Raw genomic sequence first — 23,193 nt, 5'->3', positions numbered from 1 at the left:
TGTTTAGACTGGCTGTTTTCATTAAGTCATAAGAAATAACACAGACTAAAGTGATCTGTGTGCTCAGAGAGGTACCTACACAGCCTAGATTTTCCAAGGAAATGGAACAGCTGTATTTGAGAACAGGTTTTTATTCTTGGACTATCTCATAAAAGTACTGGCATCCGACTGAACACTGGAGTTCTTCACGTGTTCACTGAAGGAAGAACATGCTCGTATTCTAAAATACCAAGGAAAGACAATGATTCTAATTTTGCTCTTGTCATCTGTTGTGGCCCCAAGTGTGTTGGCCACATCCCATAGGTAAATCTTCTCATACTAGTAGAATATGTGTTGCCTGCCTAATCAGCCTTTGTGATGTTTCTCATTTTGCAGTAGAAGTTATTAGTGTAGTAGTCAAGCCAAGATTTAGGCTTCCATATGAACGTGAATCATTGTAGCTTCTTCACACTTCACTGTTCTTCCAAGCAGTACAAATGCCATACTCTTAATAATGAATACAGGGCAAATTAAATTTCGGAGACCCACCACCATTGTTTCGACCACCACCATTTTTTTGACTGCGTGCATGTACACAAATTGCTCTGTTCAGACAAATGGAGTTGGGAAATCATGATGTAGCATATAGTAACTTTCTTGTGCTGTAGCTTTATATATTATTTTATAAGAGGATATAACTAGTCAACATACACAGCAATTTTAATGTTATGATTTGTGTTAACAATACAGATAATGTAGTGACTGAGAGCAAGAGGTGAAAAAAGTAATTAAATGTAGTAGCTTTTTTTCATAATGATTTTTGTTTTGGAGACAGAAGACAAACTGGGTAGAGCTTAATTGCTAAAGCTGGTTAAGTGTAAAATTAATATGGCTTCAGTGAAACAGTTACTTTGGTATAGTTGGGAAGCAATTTAAAGAAACCACTGGTTACTTAGGTTATGGTTTCAAGTTTATAATCACATTTTATTAAAGTTCTTTGATACTACACCTCCTAAGAATGCCTCCTTTAAACTGAAATGCTGATCTTAAGGGAAGATGTTTATTTTACTGATGCTGCATTATGGAATTTAAATGGATAACTGCTGATTGTTAAGTACTGTGTGTGCGTGTTTAAAAATGTAAAATGTCTCTTTTAAACATAGTACAAGAAATACACAGAGAAAAACATTGTGAGTAATAAGTGTTTTGTCCCATCTACCTTTTGACAGGAGAATTAGATGACAGAGAACAGGCAAAGCTGGAAGTAAAAGTATGGGATCCAGATAGCCCCCTTACTGACCGTCAGATTGACCAGTTTTTAGTTGTAGCACGGTAAGATTAAAATCCTCTAATAAAAAAAATTCCTTTTCCTTTTCCTACTGACTATTTATTCCCCTATATCGTGTTACCCAACTTGTTTGCCATTTTGTGAGCCCTTCTCTTTCCCACAGTTAGCAAAAAGAGAAAATCATACCATAATCTTCTGCACATTTATTGAAGCTACCAGTACAGAAGAGAGAAAAAGAGTGAGTTTTGGAATAATGCTGCGCTGCCTATATTTCAGGTTATAGTAGAATTTGATACTTTAAATGTAGACATCAGTCTGTTTTCCCCTCAGAGTAAATGAAACAGGATTTCAGTGCTAATATTTCAGTCTTACACTATACTACTTGGAATTTCGTAGTGTAATATAAAGTTAAGGGTAGAAATAAAGAAAATATTAACAAATGAAATGGATGCAGAACTTGCCCAATTTGCATATAAGCTGAATAATATGCAGTGCAATTATTTTGGATGAATGTTGAAATAAAAGGTTTGAAGTGATGCATTTCATTAGTGAAAAAAATCTGGTCAGTTCAATTTTATAAATTAACATTGCATCTGCATCTGATTATGCAGATTTATGACAGGAACATCAAAGCCCTTGGGATTCATAAATACCTCTAAAAATAATTTCTCTACTTTAAAAAAAGAAAATTCAAAACTCTGTAGACTTCTTACTGAAGGACAACTCTACACTCATAAGATACAGCATGTTTAGCCTGTCCTGTAATTGATACTTACAAATATAGTACAAAGGTACTGTTCTAATGATGGCAGAGAACTGTTAATCACAGCTAATGTAGGTATTTTATCCTGAATCACTCCATCTCCTGTATTTTCTGTAACCTAGTTGCAGAGCATAGCCTCGAGTCTTCTTAGGCAAATAATCCTTTTACATTATTTCCAGTTTCTGTTCTTTATTCTTTCTCCCTTTTGAACAAAGCATTTCAGGAAGGAAATAGAGAAGTTGCTTTATATTTTCCAGCTTGTGTATGGTGAAATGGGTTGCAGATGCTGATCCACCTGGGTTTCTTCTTTCTCCCCTACTTTGTAGTGCTGTATCCTTTCTATACAGTGGTAAAAATTGCCTGCCCCTGTTGAATTTCCAAGCAAGCCAGAGGGGTATAGGTGTGAACATGCATCTATTCAGAAGATCACAGTGCCTGGTAGATGCTCCATAGAAAAGAACCCAGAAAACAGAACTACTTCTATCACCAGCAATATAATACCTGGATATGTGTGGGCAGACCGTTATGGGGTGCCTTAAAAATACCATCTGTGTGAAGATTACATGCATTTTTGAGGCATTCATTCATTGCCTTCACATCCCTCCACTCCCCATTTTGCAGCCGCTCTGGGGAGCTGAAGTAGTATACTGTGAAGCTGAAAGTGTTCCCAGAGGAGTGTACCAGTAAGCAGTCTACTGGGAAGTGACAGAGAATAAATGAAATTTTTAGAGAAGAACATTCTTCTCTCTTTGTCCCCTTATTTAAGACATCCTGTGCAGTGCTGTGCCGTGACCAAGATTGCATTTGTTTAGAAGTTGATAAATTTCTGTAAAAATGTTTCTGTTATGGCAGGAATGGGTCTTGGTCATAGCTGACTAATTGTAGCTATCCCAGATCTTGTGGTAGGCAATCACTAATGACCATCTGTATCGGATGGTACTCAGGTACCACTTTATTGATGTTCTTCCACAAAACTCCATTCGTCTTTGTAAGCTGCTTTTGAACTGACAGAAACTATTTCCAAGCTCCTATATACTTGTATTCACAGGCTGCAAGATCACATTTCTGTTGCATTAAGTGCTTCTGACACAGATTTTCACCAATTTCTGGAGAAACAGTTCTCCTGTGATGATTGTGGCAGCTTTAAATTCAGTATGTTGTGTGCTTGAATGTAAAGGCTTTCATTGATCTGCTCGAGGGTAGGAAGGCTCTGCAGAGGGACCTGGACAGACTGGATCGATGGGCCCAGGCCAACTGTATGAGGTTCAACAAGGACAAGTGCCGGGTCCTGCACTTTGGCCACAACAACCCCATGCAGCGCTACAGGCTTGGGGAAGAGTGGCTGGAAAGCTGCCCAGCAGAGAAGGACCTGGGGGTGTTGGTCGACAGCCGGCTGAACATGAGCCGGCAGTGTGCCCAGGCGGCCAAGAAGGCCAATGGCATCCTGGCCTGTATCAGAAATAGTGTGGCCAGCAGGAGTAGGGAAGTGATCGTGCCCCTGTACTCGGCACTGGTGAGGCCGCACCTCAAATACTGTGTTCAGTTTTGGGCCCCTCACTACAAGAAGGACGTTGAGGTGCTGGAGCATGTCCAGAGAAGGGCAACGAGGCTGGTGAGGGGTCTGGAGAACAAGTCTTATGAGGAGCGGCTGAGGGAACTGGGGCTGTTTAGCCTGGAGAAAAGGAGGCTGAGGGGAGACCTTATCGCTCTCTACAACTACCTGAAAGGAGGTTGTAGCGAGGTGGGTGTTGGTCTTTTCTCCGAAGTAACAAGTGATAGGACGAGAGGAAATGGCCTCAAGTTGCGCCAGGGGAGGTTTAGATTGGATGTAAGGAAAAATTTCTTTACTGAAAGAGTGGTGAAACATTGGAACAGGCTGCCCAGGGAAGTGGTGGAGTCCCCATCCCTGGAGGTATTTAAAAGACGTGTAGATGAGGCGCTTAGGGACATGGTTTAGTGGGCATGGTGGTGTTGGGTTGACGGTTGGACTCGATGATCTTAGAGGTCTTTTCCAACCTCAATGATTCTATGATTCTGTGATTATACTAGACCATTAAAAGCTGCTTGAGTTAACAGTGGAGTTGGTATTATGATCTGGTAAACAGTGCTTATGGACTCGGAAGATAGCTCTGCTGTGGCCTAACTGCAGTTCACTGGGCATTGGCTGTGCCCGCTGGGTTTCCAATGAGAATGGTATTTCTCTGGTTCCTGGAAGTTATGTTTAGTTTTGCAAATTTGAAATTCTGACAGTAAGAACTTTTTCCTAAATGCGTTCCTATATGTGATTTTGGTTAAGTGTGTGTATGCTATCTGTATTTGAAATTTGAAAAGCATTTTCACATGCTGCATCAAAGGCATCGAGTATTTCTTCTCATTTTTTTAGTCTGTTCTGGTTGAAGGAAGAGCTGCATTTGTCCTTAGAGACTTTAGCTTTTTCAATCACACGAGCACGCTTTGTTGGTTCTTTAGAAGGTGTTCTATTTGCGTTGGCCATTTGTAAGAACGTTTATATTCTTGGGCATGTGGCTTTCCCAGTCTTACAAGGTTTGTTTACTGGCTCAGGACTGAGAGGGCTTTTTTCTAGGTTTATATGCTTGGTCAGTCTGGGCCTGTCACTAGGCCCTAGTATGCAATAATCTGCTGGATATAAGGGTAGAAGAATATGCCTACCCTGTCTGGAAATCGGAAGTAGCAGTGCCAGAAAAATCTATGGAGATTTTGAAAAAAAGCGTAAGAGTACTTGAGCGGAAAGATGCTTAACCTTGAGCTACCTAAGTAGTCTTGCTTGACTGTGGATTTACAAATCTTGAAAATACCTTATTGCTACTACTGAAGCATAATTTGGGCAAGGGCCTCTTGCTTGAACTAGCAAAAGCATCTGTTAGGAGAAGCTTGAGGCACCAGACTAACGTATTCTGGTTTTGAGTTGTTTTTTGGGTAACGCATTGTCATTTATACTCTGGCAGTGAGAATTCCAACGCTATTTTTCTACTCCATTCAAGTAAGGTACAGGTACATCAACCCATTTTTGTTCTGTCATATATATTGGCAACAGTTCTTCTGTGTCTGCTAGCTTCAAAGAACAGGACTCTGAGAAGCTGCAACAGCAGTTTAGATCTGTCCACGTTGGCAAATAGTACAATACTGTACAAGTGGATTTGTAGAATTGAATGGTGCTGAGGACCTAGCATCCATACTATGCATATTTTGAGCAGTTTTATTTTTAGGCTAACTCTAATTGGTCCTGTGGACTAAATATCTATGAGTATGTGTAACTACTGTTTAACTTAACAGAAATCCAGTTTGTACGCTACAGATGTTGGTTAAAGTGCAGTGGATAAAGATGCCTGGGGACAGTTGCTTTGAAACGCCATTCCTAATTTGAACTGGACCACTGATAAAGATGCACCCTGTTTTCTCTAGTCATCAGTGTCTATCATTCCTAATATACAAGGAACACTTCCTTTCCTTGTGAGATCTCATGTTCTCTTTCTAACTGTTCCAAGTTGCATAGTATTAGGAAATAGAAACTTTCCTACTGTGTGTATAACATAATAGTCCTGTCTTTTTTTTAATTTGTCAAGGAGTTGAAAATGGTCCTGACCGGACTCAAATGTGGTAGAAGTTGTGGGCTCCAGTCTGGACAGATGCTGAGAGCTGTAGACCTGACCCATATTTTTTCATTTTCTTTCTATCTGCTAATTTGGTCTATAATTCATTACATGATATGTTTTTGGTACATTCTAGTTCTGTTTATGTACTTTATGATGCAGTGAAACACTTAACAACTTAGATGAAGCAGAATAAAAGAACTAAGTAGATTATCAATATAGTCTTCTGGAAGGAATATATCTCTAAATCAAGTTATTTTCCAGACATTTGTGGTCCCAGCTTATTTCCAACTAAAACAGAGTTTTGAAGGCTAATTAAAATAGCCTTAAAGCATTGCATCTCTACCTTAAAATTTTGTACTTTGCTTACTTTGAAATTAAAATGGCATTGCATACCTCTGGCTAACATAACATATTTCTCTTCATTTGAATGCCTGCTTATTTTTTGATTTAAAATCACAGAAGAATGGAAAATTACGTGTTTAGTCATTTTAATTAGAACTTGATCCTTCCTGTGTTGTTTCCACTTTTCCATTTTCTCTAAGACAGTTATATTAATTTTCTGTTGGTCACCATTGATTTAGTTATATAAGTGCTCATGGTATATGGAGGTTTATTTGTTACACGAATTTATCTTACAGTGAGGAAGGGACCAGAATGCAGCTTCAACTAGCAAAGTGCCTTTCATCATATTAAGGAAAAGAATACACTCGTCAACTGAGAACAATAAGTCAAAACATTTAAAAGTGTGCTCAAATAGTAATACTCTGTTCTTGTAAGATAATTCAGTGTAGTCAGTGGCAGTAGACAAGGCTCCCAAAGCTCATCAATGAAAATAAGTGCATAAAAGTCACTGGTTTGAAAGCTTCAATATTAGTGTGCTTCTGGATTCTCTTTAGGTGGTGAGAAGTAAGAGGAATTGGAGTTCATTAAAGAGGTAATGAAATTTAATGGCAGAATTGTAACATGAAATTACGCGGTAAAGATGGTGAAAAATCTTGATGCATATGCTGCACTCAGAAAATTAGATGTTTACTAGCAAGGTGAATTACAGCATCTAATGGTAGGCAGATGGTTTGGCAATAAAAAGGAAAAATATGTTGACATCAAGTTTACTAGGAGTATCAAAAATACTATGTTTCTGCCTGTCTGTCATGCTTGGCATGTTTATTCCTTGGCACCTTGGCACGTGTTTATTCCTCTGTGCATTTTGTGTTACTGTATTTCTTCTTGAAATTGAAATCATTTGAAAACAACTAATTCAGACTTGGAGCTGAATTTCTTTTTGCATCTTTTTTAATGAATTTTGATCTATTGCATTATAAAGAAAAAATTCCTCCAGCAGCGTTTTCATGGACCTGCTTTTTGGGCGCTGTAAAGCTGCTCTTCTGTGACTGTGAAATAGCAGGATGGAGTACAGATGATCGCTTAAATCATATCCTGTGAACTAAACTACTTGTATGTATCAGGTTCTATTTCTGTTGAATAATAAAGATTTCACATATGTTCCATTTCTATTCATTTAGTAATGAAACTGAAGGTTAGTTGTGGTGCGTAGGGGACATTATATATAATGCCACCCCCTACTCTAACTTTGAGAGTCTTTCAGAGAAAGAATAGTGGCAGGTGACTTTTCATGTTTATCGTGTCATCTCCCTTTGCACTCTAAAGTGATATCTGAAGTGATAATAACGAAGCATAGCACTGTACAGACAGTTACTTAGAAATGCAAGGAAAATGTGTCTTCTGGAACAGCATCATTTTGCTGTGAGTATGTTCTTCATGACAGATTTTGCATTACCCAGTAGTAAAAATCTCAGGGGTATTTTTCAACTTTAATTAATATTGTGCTGGTGACATACATCTCCACTGAAGAAGTATTTTTTTTCTTCTTTCCAAGATTTTAAGCATCATGAGACTCTCTTAAGGAGCAATCAGATATTAATTGGCTGTTTGTAAAATGCTGTTATTGATAGCAGTCTAAGAGGTCATCTTTTAGGACCGTTTCCAGCTCATAGTTAACAGGAACATTGATGTAATAATAAGGAAAACAAAAAGCTTCCTAATACATAGGAAACCGCCAAAGATCCACTTACTTATTTTCCTCAAAAGTGTTAACTCTGAGGTGAGGTGTAGGTCTCATTCATTAGTTTGCAAATATGTGAGGAAAATTGTGAATTTGCAGATTCATGTATGCACAGAGGTGGTTCACTTCAAACAGATTTGTCCAGAGTATACCCACTACTCATCTCATATCACTGAAACAGAGAAACAATGTATAAAAATGAACAATTTTAAAATAAACATCCTCAGATTAAAAAGGATCTCTGTCTCAGCTGGATTTTTGAGACTACGAGGTAGAAGAAAATGGAGAGTTACGGGCCTGGATCCAGAACTTTCTGGATCTGATTTGATGCCGGACTGCTGTTGCCACCTGGGAGACTAGTGACTATTTTTATCCTAATGTATAATCGCAGTGGTTCCAGATTTTCTTTGGTAAATAACATCCCTTTTCAGAACTGGTTACTGATGAGCAATTTAATCTTTAGAAATGTGATATGACAGTCTCTTGTGTTTGCTACTTCGTAATTTCATTGGCTGCCACTAATACTAATCTTATGCAAAAATCTGAACAATTACTTCCTTTAATGACTTAGACTTGAGTTATAAGAAATTTGGAGCAATGTTATTTTCTGTGTTCAATACCTAGTCTGAAGTTTTGCCTGAATGTAGGGCATACAGGCACAAGAAAATGATGGTGAGCTACTGCATCCCTAGAGAGTTCACTGTCACATTTTTTTGGACATACATATTGTTGAGTTTTGCTGAATTTGCGGGTTTATTCCATAGTCTTAGATCCTGACACCGCATTATCTTGATTTGTTTTATGTTTGTACGGTTGTAAACTGCAATCTCTGTTACAAGTCCTTGAGAGAACGTTCTTGGTTCTGGTCTTTTAAGATAATTAACACAAGGAAAACCTAATTAAGAGAACACTGGATCATTTGGTCTAGCCCTTAAAGCTGTTATACCTGCTTGCTGATACAGCCTGTGCAAAGTGATCTATCTGCCGATACCACCAATTGTTTATTGTTCTTGTCCATCTCTCTGCCACCTGTGTAATTCAGTGTCTGTATGCCTTTTGGCTTTAGCTTACTTTGGGAGGTGTGGGGAGTGTTGGTTTCTGTTTGAAGTCTCGGTACTTTAATTACTCGCTGAATAACTAATTTGTAAGTAGCTTGCTGAGCATATTTTTTTTGTTACGTGAGTTTATTATTGTTATTATTGAATTAAATATAGTTTCAGTTAAATATTTACAGTTATTATTTGGATTCTGCCAAATTAATGGAACGTTTACATTAAAGAGTCTGTTTAAAAGAAAAATATTAGTAATTAGGATCTGACTGTTCAGCCTGCGTTGGCTTAATACCGAGTTTTATTTTGGTAGGAGGTAGGTGAAGACAATAGTGTGTCTTCTGGCAATGAGCATTGGTTAGTTGGTTTTTTTTTTCTTTCCTTTTAATATTTTAAAAATAATTTTTTGGTGGTATTATTAGAAAAAAATCACGCAAGGAAAAATGACAAAGGAAATGTTTGACCTTTGTATCAATATGTTCCTCATATCTGTATTTTAAATGGAAAAACATAAAAAGGTATTTTTAAGGATTTCTAAAATTATTTTTGGATTTGGTTTGCATGGCTAGATTATACAGAGCATTGTATATCACTGTTAAGTTTTGAGACTGGTTACTATTTAACTAGAATTCCTACACTTATTTGGATTGTCTGAAAAAAATCACTGTTGTTCAGAAGTTTCCAGGGAACGGTGAACTGGAAGTTATGATGATTTCAACATACAGCCACAGACACCCACACCCCTGTCCTCCCCCTCAAAATGGCACACTGCCTGCGTTTTATGGTGGGTCTTACTTGGTTTGCAGTCAGGTGCTCCATGCTCCCACGCAGCATTCCTCTGACGGTTGCGATCCTCACCTACTCGGTACAGCACTGGGAGCGATCTCAGCTGGTGCATCAATTCTTACCTCTTTATCACTTATTTGAAATAAACCTAGCTTTATATTGTGTCTTAATTTTTACTTTACATACTGGGCAACATAATTCACATATGCTTGGGCTCTGAAGTCAGCCTAAAAAGTTTGATGTGCCAGAGGGTGACTTGCGAAGACAATACTCTTTGTAATTTTCATAGCACACTGATTTTATTTTAGAAATATGGTCAAAAGAAAATAGTGTTAATTATGCAAAAGGAAGATAAGAAGCTAGTAGGTAGCAGCAGAAGGGAAATACAGTCATGCCACATGCTGCTTTACTGGTTTGAATAGTAGCGACAGAAAGATCACAGGAAAGACTGTTTAGGTACAACCCTTACTAATGCCAACATGTTTAAAGGGGTTGACTGACTATCAGGAAATGTGTTCACAATAGAGCCTTATTCTTGGGACTTACTTTTGGGCAAATACTGTTTTATGTACTGCCAAACTTTTTAAAAAAGAAAAGAAAATGTGCGTGTGTGTTCTTGTCATGTATTTGCCATCTCTGCAAAGAGGGAGCAAAGGTTGTGGAACAACATTTGAATATAACTTGTTTATTCCACAGCCTTTAGAAATTCAAGCAGTTAATATCTGGAGTGTGGGAATCACTGCTGTTGAATCTTAACTGTCTTAGAAGTTTTTGGCAGCAAGTACTGAAACATGGATTCAGTATTAAATGTTTTGAGATTAAAGATAAAATTGCAATAACAGGTGTTATTACCAGTTTCTCCACAATCAATAATACACCTTAGTGAGTTAAACTCTTGATGCACATTACATTATTTTATTGTTGAATATCGGGTTTATAGTACACAGTAATGTGACACTTTCAGTGTGTTGATCTGTCAATGACATTCCTCATTGGTATAATTCTGCACTTACAACTTGTGTGGAGTGTAATTGGTGATGAGGCTCCAGTCCTTAGTCCAGAGGCTTAGGCTGTATTAAAAAATGTTAGCTTGAGTAGTTGGGTCTTTGAATTTAGAAGGACTTCTATCATGTCATAATTTTTTTTTTCCTAATATCATAGTAACACAATGTGCCTCAGGAGTCATTAGGCAACTCAGGGTACTGGAGCAACTTCTCTTCTATCAATGAATAATCTTTCTCACGTGTCGCTGCATCTTTGCTCATTTCCTGTATGATACGCTGAGCCCAATCAAATTCTCTTGCGCATCTTTCCCTTCACTGTGCATGATACATAGATGTGCTTCCAAGAAAAGTTCGCAGTTTAGAGCAGTCGATATCACCCTAATTCTCCATCTTTATTATCTTTTGTTTCTCTGGTACGTATAATAAATGCCGCGTACAATTCGTCAACAAAAGTGAAAAAAAAAAAAAAAGGTAAAGGTTTGGAGAAAAACGTGTCCATTTCAATAATGCTAGAATGCTTTTATTAAGTAGGCTGAGAGATCCATCTATTTCATTATTACTTAAAACCTGTGACAAAAATGTGATTTTGGAGGTACCTTAGACTAAGCTAATACGCTTTCTTTGCCTCGCTAATGGAAGTAGTAGACATGCATTACTGAAGTGAATAAAATGTTACTAATATCCTCACGGGAACATGGTGAACCCCCTTTTTTAATTGTATTGTAATTTGTTAAACAGTGTTGTGGCTTTATAATTTTAAAAATAATAGTCACGGTTGTAAAACCCAAACTGAGTAGATCTTTGACTTCATCATTAATAAAAAATTGGTACATTAAAAACTTGGTACATTAGAATTCTATGAGTATCTTTTGTTTCTGTGCTGTTGTTCTTACATGTAGGTTGTTACTTTTGTGGGAGAAGGTCAGAATTTTTACTGCAGTGTTTGTTGACTTGTATTTATCAAATTGTCCTTTGTTAGCAAAGATCTGAAATCTTAAGAGCAACAATATGTGACTTTTATTTTTAAAAGGACACTTTTATAGATATGACATAGATAATATATATGATAATAAAAAAGAGGTTACATCTTTCTGTGCATTTACTGTCTACTGTTTCTCTGTTGTAGTGCGGTCGGCACGTTTGCTCGAGCATTGGACTGCAGTAGTTCTGTCAGGCAACCTAGTTTACACATGAGTGCAGCTGCTGCTTCCCGAGACATCACGCTGGTAGGTGGCTTCTTAAAAACCCTACAACTTTTTTTATATCTGTGAATTCAACACTATCTATTACTCCAGAGTCCCTGTCCTCCGGATATCTGTTTTCCTTTAGATACCTGCGTTCAAGGTGCTTATTGGTTCTGTACGCTTATTGGTGCTGCCCTTGTAATCATACTGTAAATCACTTGACTTCAGCTGAAATCTGTTTAAATACAATATCTTTGTATGTGATAATTTGCACAGCAGAGTGGATAATACACATTGTATAGGGATTCATTCAGTATAATTGATCAATAGTGTGATTTAAAGTTTGTGGTAATAAAGCTGATTGAAAATTACTTAGGTAATATTCTGTACTTACTAGGTATGTGTGTCAGTAAATTTTCTAAAGGTTAAGCAATCTGACTTTGTAGGCAACTTTTTGAAATACACTTTACTTAGGATATCCTTAGGGTGTTTCCGTAGTCTGTTAAAGTATTCACTGTAATGTAAACACCTGCATCTTTTAAAGAAAGTTAAAAATACATCAGTTACAGACCAGTGTTTTGTCTCTGTATTTTCATATTAGCTGAGATGACAAGATGTGTACAAGACAGTAATAAAAGCGTGCCAGGAAAACTATGTGAGAACAAGAAAATCTTACTGTTTTGTAGAATCAAGTTAGACTTAGATTTCCAAAGGCATCAGCGGTTGTTGTTTATTATTTTAAGTATTTGTGTACAGAATCGTGAAGGTGATAGTTAAGGCTAAAGTAGATCTGCTATTCATCAGATACTTGAGTATTTGAACTAGAGGACGCTCGATGAAACTAACAGATCAGTTTAAAATAGTTAAGGTACTACCTTATAAAGTGGCTAGAGAGCCCCTGGAATTTAGTTATACAAAATTTTGTGGGAACAGGCAATATCAGCAGGTGTAAAAGGGGTCAGAAAAATTATGGACCATGGCTCCATAAATGGGTACCGAGGAGAACAGGGAGAGGTGTACCGTCTAGCATTTCTAATTCCCAAGGTTTGAGGATGCTGGTGAATGAAACGGGAATTGACCTCAGACTGTGGTTAGGCTTACCTGCATATTCTCTCTAAGTAACATCCCTTGGTGCAGCTGTCAGAATGCTTGGCTAGATGGATGACTGGTCTGATTCAGTAGGGCAGTTCTTACATTCCAGATAAAATATATTCCTTAGTATGATGAGAAAAATATTTAATTTCTTATGTTTTGCAGTGTGCTCAAAGGCTATTAAACAGGAAACTGATTTAGTCTGGACTACGGTAACGTAGTAAAGGCAGTGGCAAATTGTAATGTTTTCAGTAATACTCAAAAGGAGTTTTCTGTTTCATACTTGTTGGTACGACCTTACCAACACAATTTTGTTCACATTAAATGCTTTATTTTTTCCATCAAAATAGTTCTTTAGTTTAACATTTTTCATTTTATTAAGATTTCATTGGATTAAGAATTGCTAATAAATCCCACACATTGCGCATCCTTCTTACTGTATTCAGTGATTAATAGAATAGATTCATCCTTACAGCAATTTCTTCTTGTTTGAAAGTACATGTGCGGTGCTGCTGATACAGGGATACACTTAGTGTTTGAGTGCCATTGCACTTAATGAAAGGCATATCTTATAATGAGGCACCAGAGGAGCCACCCCAGGTTTAATTACTGTGTCTGCCTGTTCTCATTTTCCTACACCCTCAGCTTTTTAAAACCCTTCTCTTTTGCTCTTTGGCAACGTACTTCCTTCAAAGTTAAGAAAAGACATATTTGTTATTACAGTAGTTACTCTTTCAGACATTGCCATGTTAATTGGGAGCATATTTTGAGCAGCAGTTACAGTTAGTACAGACGTTTGCAGAAGTTGCGGTGTATCTCATTGGTGCCTTGGAAGGGATGTAAGTGCCTAACACTAAGAAAATTGTACGGTCTGCATTCTTAATGCAAGGCAGATAACCCTTGCATGTGAAGTGCTATTAGTGGGATTTCTGTACACCACACCTGTGGCTTTCCAGTATTCCTAATTAGCTGTTTCAATTAGAGATGACTGTAAACAGACTGATACTAAAAAGAAAAAATACAATAAATGCGTAGGTTATACACATGAGTAAATTCACAGTGGATGTACACATTAGGGAGGTCTTGTAGCTTAACAGCAAGTGAGAGGCTACTTTCAGGCTTCTTTATTTTGAAAACATGGGGAAGGTAATGAGACAAGGCAGGAAACTACCAATGCTTTTAGAAAACCCTAGTGGAAGACATGAAACAATGTGTGTTTACCTTCTTAGATGATAGTACATGTTCTTTTCTTACAGTGATAAAGACTTGTGAGACAAACAGCCAACTGAAACTTGCATTTCTGGCCTTCTCAGAGGCAGTGTTTTATTTTATAATGCAAATTGATCTCTGAGAAGAGAACAAAACTGGGAAGGCTTCCTGTTTCAGATTCCTAAACATTGCGTAGTGCATTCACTGATGATGAGAGCCATTAAAGCAAAGCAGGTTGATGGAATCGCTTGCTCTTTGTGGTGGGCTTGTTTGGAAGAGCCCGTGCTACTTTACTGTAAGGACGTAAAATGTAGTTTTTGATGTCTCTTCAAAATGAAAAGTATGAACAGGTTTTTCCTTTGCATTTTGAATGATGTCTTTTTAATGATTTTTTTATTAGACTTCCATATGTGTGGCTCCTAAGATAAACATGCTTAAAATATTATTGAATTATAGAATCCATACTCCCTTTCCAGTTTGAGTGCTTTGTTGGAGGCAGTTCAGTCTAGTTGATTTAACTGAGTACTGAAATTGCAGCTGGTTGGGGAACTGCATGTTACAGCTTGTTTGCCGCATGCCCTGTCATTCCCTTTCTTCCCAGCTTCATGCAGCCCTTCCTTTGCTTTTGGTGGATACTTTCTGCCTTTACCTGCTTAAATTTGGACTTGAAGTTCCCTCTGTCTGTGGCTAATACCTTCCCTCTGGTGGGACCCCTTGTCTGTGCTGGACAGTATGCTCTGAGCAAGAGTTCTTAGGAAAGGGTGGTTCTTCCTCTGTCCTTCAAGCTCCTATTTGGGAGAGGCAACACCAGGTCTTCCCAGCCTCTTGCTCCTTTAGGTATCAGGTACCCACTAGTTGTTTCTTGCAGTCCTCTCATCCTTGGGTAAAGCAGATAAAAAGGAGATACTCCATGACTTTTTGACTTGGGCTCTAGCAGTGTTTTCAGGCTGCTCTTGCTTTTGCTAGCACAGTTTACTCACTGCAGTGTGGGAATCTGACTGCAGGTGAAGGCTGACAAACCTGCAGAAGGCAAACAGTTGTTATCGTGGGAACTTGTCAGTGGTCTTCTGTCACAGAACAGCTCAGTGAAGACAGTACTTATCCACAGAGTTCATTATGAATCTTTTCTTTAGTAATATCAACAAAAGCTTTATGGAATCAGAAGTTTACTATAGATGGAAAAATGAACATAAGGCAAGAGCAAGATCCTGATTTATTCACTTCTATGGTCATTTTTAAGAAAGTTGGTATCAGTGAATAGATCCAGATTTAGCAGCTGCTCGGAAAATGACTGGTATGTACTGCTTTTCCACAGGGGCTGCAATTAAACAAAGATTTAAACCTTGGTAACACATATACTGTAAGAGTTCAATCTTTAGGCCTGGTTTACTCATTGCCTGAATGATAAGCAATAAACCAGTGTTTTCATTTTACATTATCTAATCTGAAGATTATGGATTTTAGACATTATGTTACATATTTCCATATTAGAATACTTAATTTTAACAATGGCTTTTTCTCAAGGGTGGTGAATTCGACTTGAATCGTAAGTAAAATGACATATTGTAGGATAATAGTGACATTACTTCTTGCAGACAAAACAGCTCAAGAATCTTGTGCTTGATAGCTTTCAAAGAGGTATATTGAAAGCTGGAGAAAGACTTTAGCCACTCATAGGAGATGGCAAAAGCTAAGGAGAATGCATTATTTGCAGTACATTTGTATGCAGAAGCTCAACTGGAATGGCTCTGTAAGTGCTATACTGACACATAACGCAAGAGTGTTCCTTCCTTGAAAGGTTCGGGGTGCCCCCTCTCATAAGATGAGTTTAGGGCTGTGTGAGAGATTGCATGCTGCAGTTACAGCTCATCGCTGTGGTGGGACAAATAGGTGGGAGACTGATGTTACACAGTCACACACATTATTGGGCTTTATACCTCTAATACCTCCTTTCAACAGAACAATTTAAGATTGTGGTGAATGGACTCTTTTGGGACGCTGAGTCAGAAAGGCTTCTTGTATGTTGCTTGTTTTCCCTGCGGGTGGATTTATAATGTAGTTGCTTACTGTTCATATTCCCCATCATTGGTTAGTGTTGTGAGCATTCAGTGTTAACCTCTAAAGTGAAATGCTATAACTTGTTTGTTTTCTATTTTCCTCTTTTATAAAGGAAAGTGAAGTAACCAAAGAAACCTCATTTACTCATCTCTGACAGCAGAGTTTAGCAAGGGACAAAAATCTCGCTTGTTTTTCGGTATGATGATAACAAAAACAATAAATGACTTCCTTCCCCAGCAATGAGAATATTGAGCACATAGATGTCTCGACAGCTATTTAGCTACTGTTTAGAGCTTCTGTTAATTGAAAATGGCCCCTCAGTCAATATACACCACTGTCTCTACTGGGTTACTTGGAACCAATTTCTACCAACTAAAGATTCTCTAGAAATGTGTGCTAGTAATTTGCAGGAACTAATAAACTAATGCCATTTTTAGTAAACATTTTATTAAGGCATTTCCTTTCCCAAATTAAGTAATAAACAATTTATTTTCCTTATTTTCCACAGCAGAAAACCCATGATATCAAGATAGATTCTAAATTTAGCATTAGTTGAGCATTCTTGCATGGCTTATAGAAAATAACAACATTGAATTTGTGTTAACTGAAATGGACTGCTGTCTATTTAAACATGGTTTTTATTCTCTCCTTCTCCTTGCTAGTTTCATGCAATGGATACACTGCATAAACACAACTATGATTTGAGCAGTGCCATCAGTGTTCTAGTGCCACTTGGAGGGCCTGTCTTATGTAGAGACGAAATGGAAGAGTGGTCAGCATCGGAAGCTAGTTTATTTGAAGAGGCGTTGGAAAAGTATGGCAAGGACTTCAATGACATTCGACAAGACTTTGTAAGTATGAAATTAGTACGCTTTTCTGTTACTATGTTTTTGCATGGGTGAGCGGAACTGCTTTCTGTAGGTTTGGAAGATTAGCTAGAGGAGAAATCTGTGTAGTTGATACATGTAATTAACAGATATATACATTTTATCTGGATGAAAGTCAATATTCTTTCTTGTTCAGTACCATTCTTTGGAAAGATGTTCACAGAAGATAATCTGTTTAATGGTTTAATACCAGGTAGGATGTCTCGTATGCTGATGTGTTTTGATAAGGATTTTTAAAATAACTTTACAAGCATCTGAAAAAGTTCCAGCAGCTTTTTAGAACTTTTCCACGATTTCCAGTGAAATTCATTAGCAGCTACATGGCTGACTTCCCTGAGTGGTTTTGGAAAGCTAGGGTTTCCTTCTATGGCTAGCAGAGAGAAATTTATATTCAGATAGCTTTAAAAGTGCACTGCAGGGAGTTATTTTGACATATTAGGTATTTTGGCACTTCTGAAATGTAAAGGAAATGTTGTCCAATATATTCTAACTACACTGTTCTTGGTACTGAAGTATTAGACTATAGGGCAGCAAAGCTGAATTCTAATGCAGAGTAATGAAATGAAATTGATTGTAACACTGATTGCTGGAATTGCTAGTAATTTGTCTGCAAATTTTTTTGCACGTTTCTTGGAGAGTCTCTTTCTTTCAAGGAAAAAGATTTCCTTTGTTCTGCTAAGTTCAAATGGGGCTTTGTGAAAAGGTTAGGATTTGAGCCAAAGGAATTCCGTTATTTAAGACTGAAGTCGATTGAAACATTTTCACAACAATCTCATTCTGCTTGACTCTGAGAGCTCAGATTTTTTTTTTTTCTTCGCAGATGTTATTAATAATCTTTGTGAGGGGAAAATGGTACTGTATGGTAAATGTAGAAGTCCTTCCAAGATAGAGTACGGGACGGTGGGAGGAGGCTTGGCACTGAGCTAAGCTGTCTCTTCTTCACTTTCACAGTTCTGAAATGAAACAGATAATTGAATGAAGGTGGGAAGGGAAGACTATTGTTTTTCTGAAGAACTGACATTTTAACAGCTGTATTATATCTGCGTGCTTAATTTTGAGATTCCTAAGGGAGAAAATGTACACTGTATCCATCAGATAAGGTTGAAAATTGCATCATGGATGAAATAACTCTGTTAAGTTCAAGAAAATATGAGTGGAAAAGAATATTTTATGGAGTGTTAGAATGGAAATCTTAATGTAAACTACAGTTCCTTATTATTTCTCATACAGATAAGTGGTCCTCAGCTGTAATTGTACATTAGTTCAGTAGCTATGTCTTCTAACTAAGTGTTTCCTAATACATAGTACTTGGCTTTTCAAAATGCCTAAAGCATATATTACAGAATTTATTGGCTGTTTACAAGTTGAGTCCTAACACAATTTGTGACCAAGTATACCTAAGCCTTGTCTCTGGTACTTATGTAATATTTTTATTTTCTGTATAATTTCTGTGTGATGTTACATGTAATTCTGTTGATATGCATACACTAAAGTGATACAGTGGAGTAACGTGCTGCAGGAATCGCTTATGCGTTTGTAATGTTCAAATGGTAGATATTTGAGTGAGTCTACTAGAAGCTTTTTAAAATGTTCAATTTTTATCTCAGGTAGAGTCCTGATACCCTCCCTCTTTCACTGAATCTTCCTTCCCAAAACACAAATATTTTCCCTTGCCCTCCTCCCAAAGCGAGAGACACGCAGAGATCTAGAGATAGGGTTGCATAGCCTACTCAGGGCACACTAATGATGAGTCAGAGTGCAGCAGAAATGGATGTGGGGCACTAATTAATTATAGTCTCATTTAGTTAGAACAGGGATGTTGTCTATCCTTAGTCACTTTTTTTTTACCTTTGGAAAAGTGGCATGTCATTTTTAAAACATCACTAGAAGAACATCTATTTTACATATCAATTTATATGGTATTGGTAACTTAGTGCACAGAGTCTCGATCTAATTCCATGTAATTTGAAATGTTTCAGTTATATTAATCATTGTGTAATCGTGGGATATCTTAATTTCTCTAGAGTAAAATTTATGCATTCTCACTTGCTTTGTAGCATTCTAAAAGTACAGGGATTTGAAAACAAACATTTAGTTTTAAGTAATCATCTAAAATAGTCCTTCAAGACTTAGATCATGGATATATGAAAAGTTTCTGCAAGGTGAGGTAGGTATAAATACGTAGCACTTAAGCAGTGACTTTTTTTTTTATGAGAATACATTTATCTATTACCACCCCTCTCTTCAGTGGCTAGTCATTGAAAAGTAAGAAAGATGTCTTTGTAAGATCATGGACAAAGAAGCTAACGCACTGGTAGTGTACGTGCTAACTTGTTCAAGTGTCCACGTAGGAGATCTAATGATAAAATTAAATCCTATGGTGCCTGAGATTAAACTCGAACCTAAGCAGTCACGCAGTGGTGCTACAGTACAGGCAAGACTGTCGTGTTGCATGGCGGAAAGTGGTTGGTAGCAGTCTCCTGAAGCAGAAGGGTTATGTAGTACCCTGAGTGCTTGAGTCGTCATATGCCAGGGGAGTTGCCTTTTCTGAATCGGCCCGGGTTTGCAGGGCATGGCAGCTGCAATTGCAGCCCTTACATGATAGTTCTCTAAAGGGCAGGTTCATTTACTTTTCCAGCAATTAGTAAGAACTGGCACTATTTGACATTCAACGTGCAGCTCAAGCATTAAGCTATAAACATTAAATATTAGTAAGCAAGACGATTATTATAAATTAAATGGTGTAAAGGAGTTTACCTTTTTTTAATAGACAGGAGAAGCTCATTTATTATCAAATTACCAGTCTAGCCTTTGAATGATCATTTTCATCAGCTGTTGACTCATCAACTGTTACATCAGCTCATTCGCTGAGGTTTTGCTGTCTTTAAGAACCTATGTGAATCCTAATCAACCTAAACTTTTTAAGTTAATTGAATTTACTTGATGTACTTGGATTACTTCACATCCTAGGGTAGTAGAATGGAAGAAGACTGAATATTTTATGTTCCCCAAACATAACTATTTTCCTAATGGTAAGAGGCAGCTGTTATGCTTGTTAATTCTTAGTTTTTCATTATCAACAGTTTTCACAAATTTATAACTGTTACATCTCAAATATGGCAGAAAAGGCCTTGGGAATCAGACTTGAACCGTTTATAGAAAACAGGAGCAACTGTTTTCCAACATCAGAAAATTGTGGAAACGTGCCTTAAAGTTAACATACTCGTTTTAAGATATTTTATAATCCTAAGTTTCTCCTGCTGGTCTGATTTGAGTGGTCCATTTTTACCCTGAAGAAACTAAAGAAACTGAAAATTCCCTCTCCCCGTTTTTGTACTGCTGATGCCTCTTTGCTAATTTTCTCCTACAAAAATGTCACGCAGATGGTCCTTTTCTCTTCTTTCAATTAGCGTTTAATAGAATTTGGTAATGAGAGAACATTATTCTATGGCTGTTCACAGCTCCTCTGGCAGTTCAGAGCCACCTCTGGAAAATTCACATGCCTCTACAGTGTTTTGTCATTTGAGTGCGTAGGTAAACAGAATACAGGATATTCATACCCATTTTGTCAAGCAGGTTTTCTGAGTTGTGAATCAAAAGTGTAAAAAGATTATGGTTATCCAGTCCAACCACTTTAATTATCTTTCTTTAATTGTAGATGCCTACTGAGTAAATGAACATGCTGGTGTCACAATCATAGTTAAAACAGATTAAAGTATTTTCTAGAGAAATGTCAAACGTAATCTGTAGCATGAATGTGTTAATAAGTGTTCAGGAGGGAAAGTAAATACGGAGAAGCTAAAATGTACTAGTTGACAATGGCAGGTAGTTGGGGTGACTTTCATCTGGATGCCAGGAAGAATGTGGACCTAGAGACTGAGAAGCAGCTCATCTGTCACCTCACACCAAACACATGTTCCCGTCACTGGCCTCTTCTTGGGCAGATTTCTCTTAAGGCATAATTTACCCGAGAAGGTAAAAGGATTTTAGTAAACCGAATTGTGTTGCTACCTATTGCAACATCAGCTTACGCATTTGTTACACTGCTATGTGTTAAATGCAAATGGACAAAACTGCTATTGTTTGGACCAGGGATTTACACGCTGTGGTACACTGCCTTAAAAAGATTTCACAGCTGAGTCTGGACCTGAATCCCAGCTCCTGAAAGGCAGAGGTGGGAGCCAGACTCAGTTCCTCTGAGTATCTGCAAGCAAGCAGCTTGAAAAACTGGCTGAGCTCCTGCATGCTGGGAGAGGCAGCTTGGTACGGTGTTCCTCTGTTGCTTTGAGGAACGTAATTAGAGGTTCAGGAACCTATTCTTTTGGCTTAGGACATGGAGAAAGCCCCAAAGTGGAGTGAATAAGGTTGGAAAGATGTTTCCACGTGTGTATTTTCTGGGACTTCTTAGAAATCGTCCTTATTTCTGGAGAGTAGAGAATATTGGCGTTAATGCATGCCTCTAGAAAAAAAACAAGCGCAAAATAGTAGCATGTTTCCAGGTTATGAAGAAAAATTGCATGAATTCTGTAAGAGAATTACTATTCTAAATGATAGAAAGATTGTATGGAGTTAAATAGGTGATTCGGTAGTAATTAAAAATGGCTGCTGTACGCTTAATTTTCTCCCCTAAACTTAGGCTAATACATTTTCACTTTACCAATGAACGTGTGCACCCAAAATAATAATCATCATCATCACTTGCCCTGAGTTTGCACAGAGATTTTTGTGCAATACTCATTGTCGGTATCACTCTTGTTGCTCAAGATAGCATTTGTCCCTAGCATCCTTTTGTTTCTTGTTTAATAGTCTTTAATAGTTTAATAGAATGCAGAGGTTTATGGAAAACTAGTGATATTGTATAAGCAGCTGAGTTATTATGGGACTTGAAAAACCTGTGAACTAAGTAGAACAACCATTGTATTTTTTTAAAAGTAAAATTATCATAAGACTCGAACACAGTCTTGTCAAGATGATTTATTTTAGTCCTGATGTTGTTCTCCATCTGATAGACTTTATAATAGAGATACTACCTTCTGTGTTTCCTGATGGAAATCTGGATTCTGTTTTGATCATTTTGTTTAACCATATGGCTTAAACAGAATAAATTACATTTGGATTTGGATGTGTAATATTGTTGTAATTCTGCATCTTTGTTAACTGTAAGGAAAGATTGTGTATTATTAATAGTAATGTGTATTTATTTGCATATGGATTTTAATGTAGGTATTTAATACATTCACATTTTAGTATTTGTGTATCAACTATACTTGATTTTAACATGTGTTTAATAAGATGCGGACATTGCAATTTCTTGGAACCACTTTAATTCGTAACAAATGTTTTTCAGCTCCCTTGGAAGTCGCTGACTAGCATCATTGAGTATTATTACATGTGGAAAACCACTGACAGATATGTGCAGCAGGTAATTTAATGGATATTTCAGCATGAAACAGTCTGCCACGTTCTCTAAAAAGTCTGAACTTGCTAAAGCATAAAAATCTCTTTGTGTTCTTGAAAAGAAATACGGTGGGAGGCTTATGGCAGTATCTATGGCTATAGACCAGCGGTTTTGTGTGGTTCACAGGGTGCATTGTCAAATCCTCTGATGCCTACTGTACATCACATAGCTGTGAAGAGCTTTTTAAGCCATTTGTATTGTATGCTGGTTTGTAGCAATGTGATTCCTGGTTCTTACTGCAGTATGGGGTAAGAAGGAAATGGGCTGCAGAGCAAATGCTTTAGGCTGTGAAGCTGTGCATGGCACTGAAGGAAAGGGAATATACATTGTGTTAAAGGTGGCTGCTAATGTTATGAACCTTTTATTGATATTCCATGATAGAACATTACTTTGGCATTACCAGGATTTAAAAACAAAATTGGGAACGTTCTGCACACAGTGGATGTGTTCATCCTTCTGATTGAATGTTCGATTGTTTGGGTTGCTCTGGAGCAGAAACGTGGTAAGATTATATTGGGTACCTTACACTGGGATATTTTAAGCAGGTTTAGGCAAAATTTCAGTGTTAGTGCTTTTTATATGTTGCACTCTATGTAAGTTTACTCCTTGATTTACATATATAGAATATTTTAAAAGACTCCATTTTAATTTATGATTTAACATCTAAGTCTGTGGCTCCTTTACTTGCTGCAAAATTAGTGGCGATGGATGCACAGCACGTTGAAAGTAAATTTTATGC

At 37.4% G+C, this 23,193-nt stretch overlaps 1 protein-coding gene across 3 annotated transcripts in view; it reads left to right on the top strand.

Moving 5' to 3' along the window:
- Positions 1–23,193, top strand: part of MTA3 (metastasis associated 1 family member 3) — a 145,362-nt gene that overhangs the window by 55,727 nt on the left and 66,442 nt on the right. For all 3 annotated transcript variants that reach the window (XM_076334458.1, XM_076334460.1, XM_076334459.1), the window contains exons 7-10: positions 1,209–1,311; positions 11,693–11,792; positions 16,772–16,960; positions 22,344–22,418. In XM_076334458.1, coding sequence (XP_076190573.1) covers positions 1,209–1,311; positions 11,693–11,792; positions 16,772–16,960; positions 22,344–22,418 — 467 coding nt within the window. The remainder of the gene's footprint in view (positions 1–1,208; positions 1,312–11,692; positions 11,793–16,771; positions 16,961–22,343; positions 22,419–23,193) is intronic.

The sequence above is a fragment of the Aptenodytes patagonicus genome, chromosome 3 (assembly GCF_965638725.1).
Source record: "Aptenodytes patagonicus chromosome 3, bAptPat1.pri.cur, whole genome shotgun sequence".
Taxonomy (NCBI): Eukaryota; Metazoa; Chordata; class Aves; order Sphenisciformes; family Spheniscidae; genus Aptenodytes; species Aptenodytes patagonicus.
The sequence above is the reverse complement of the archived record's forward strand: the minus strand, read 5'-3'. Positions and strand labels throughout refer to the sequence as shown.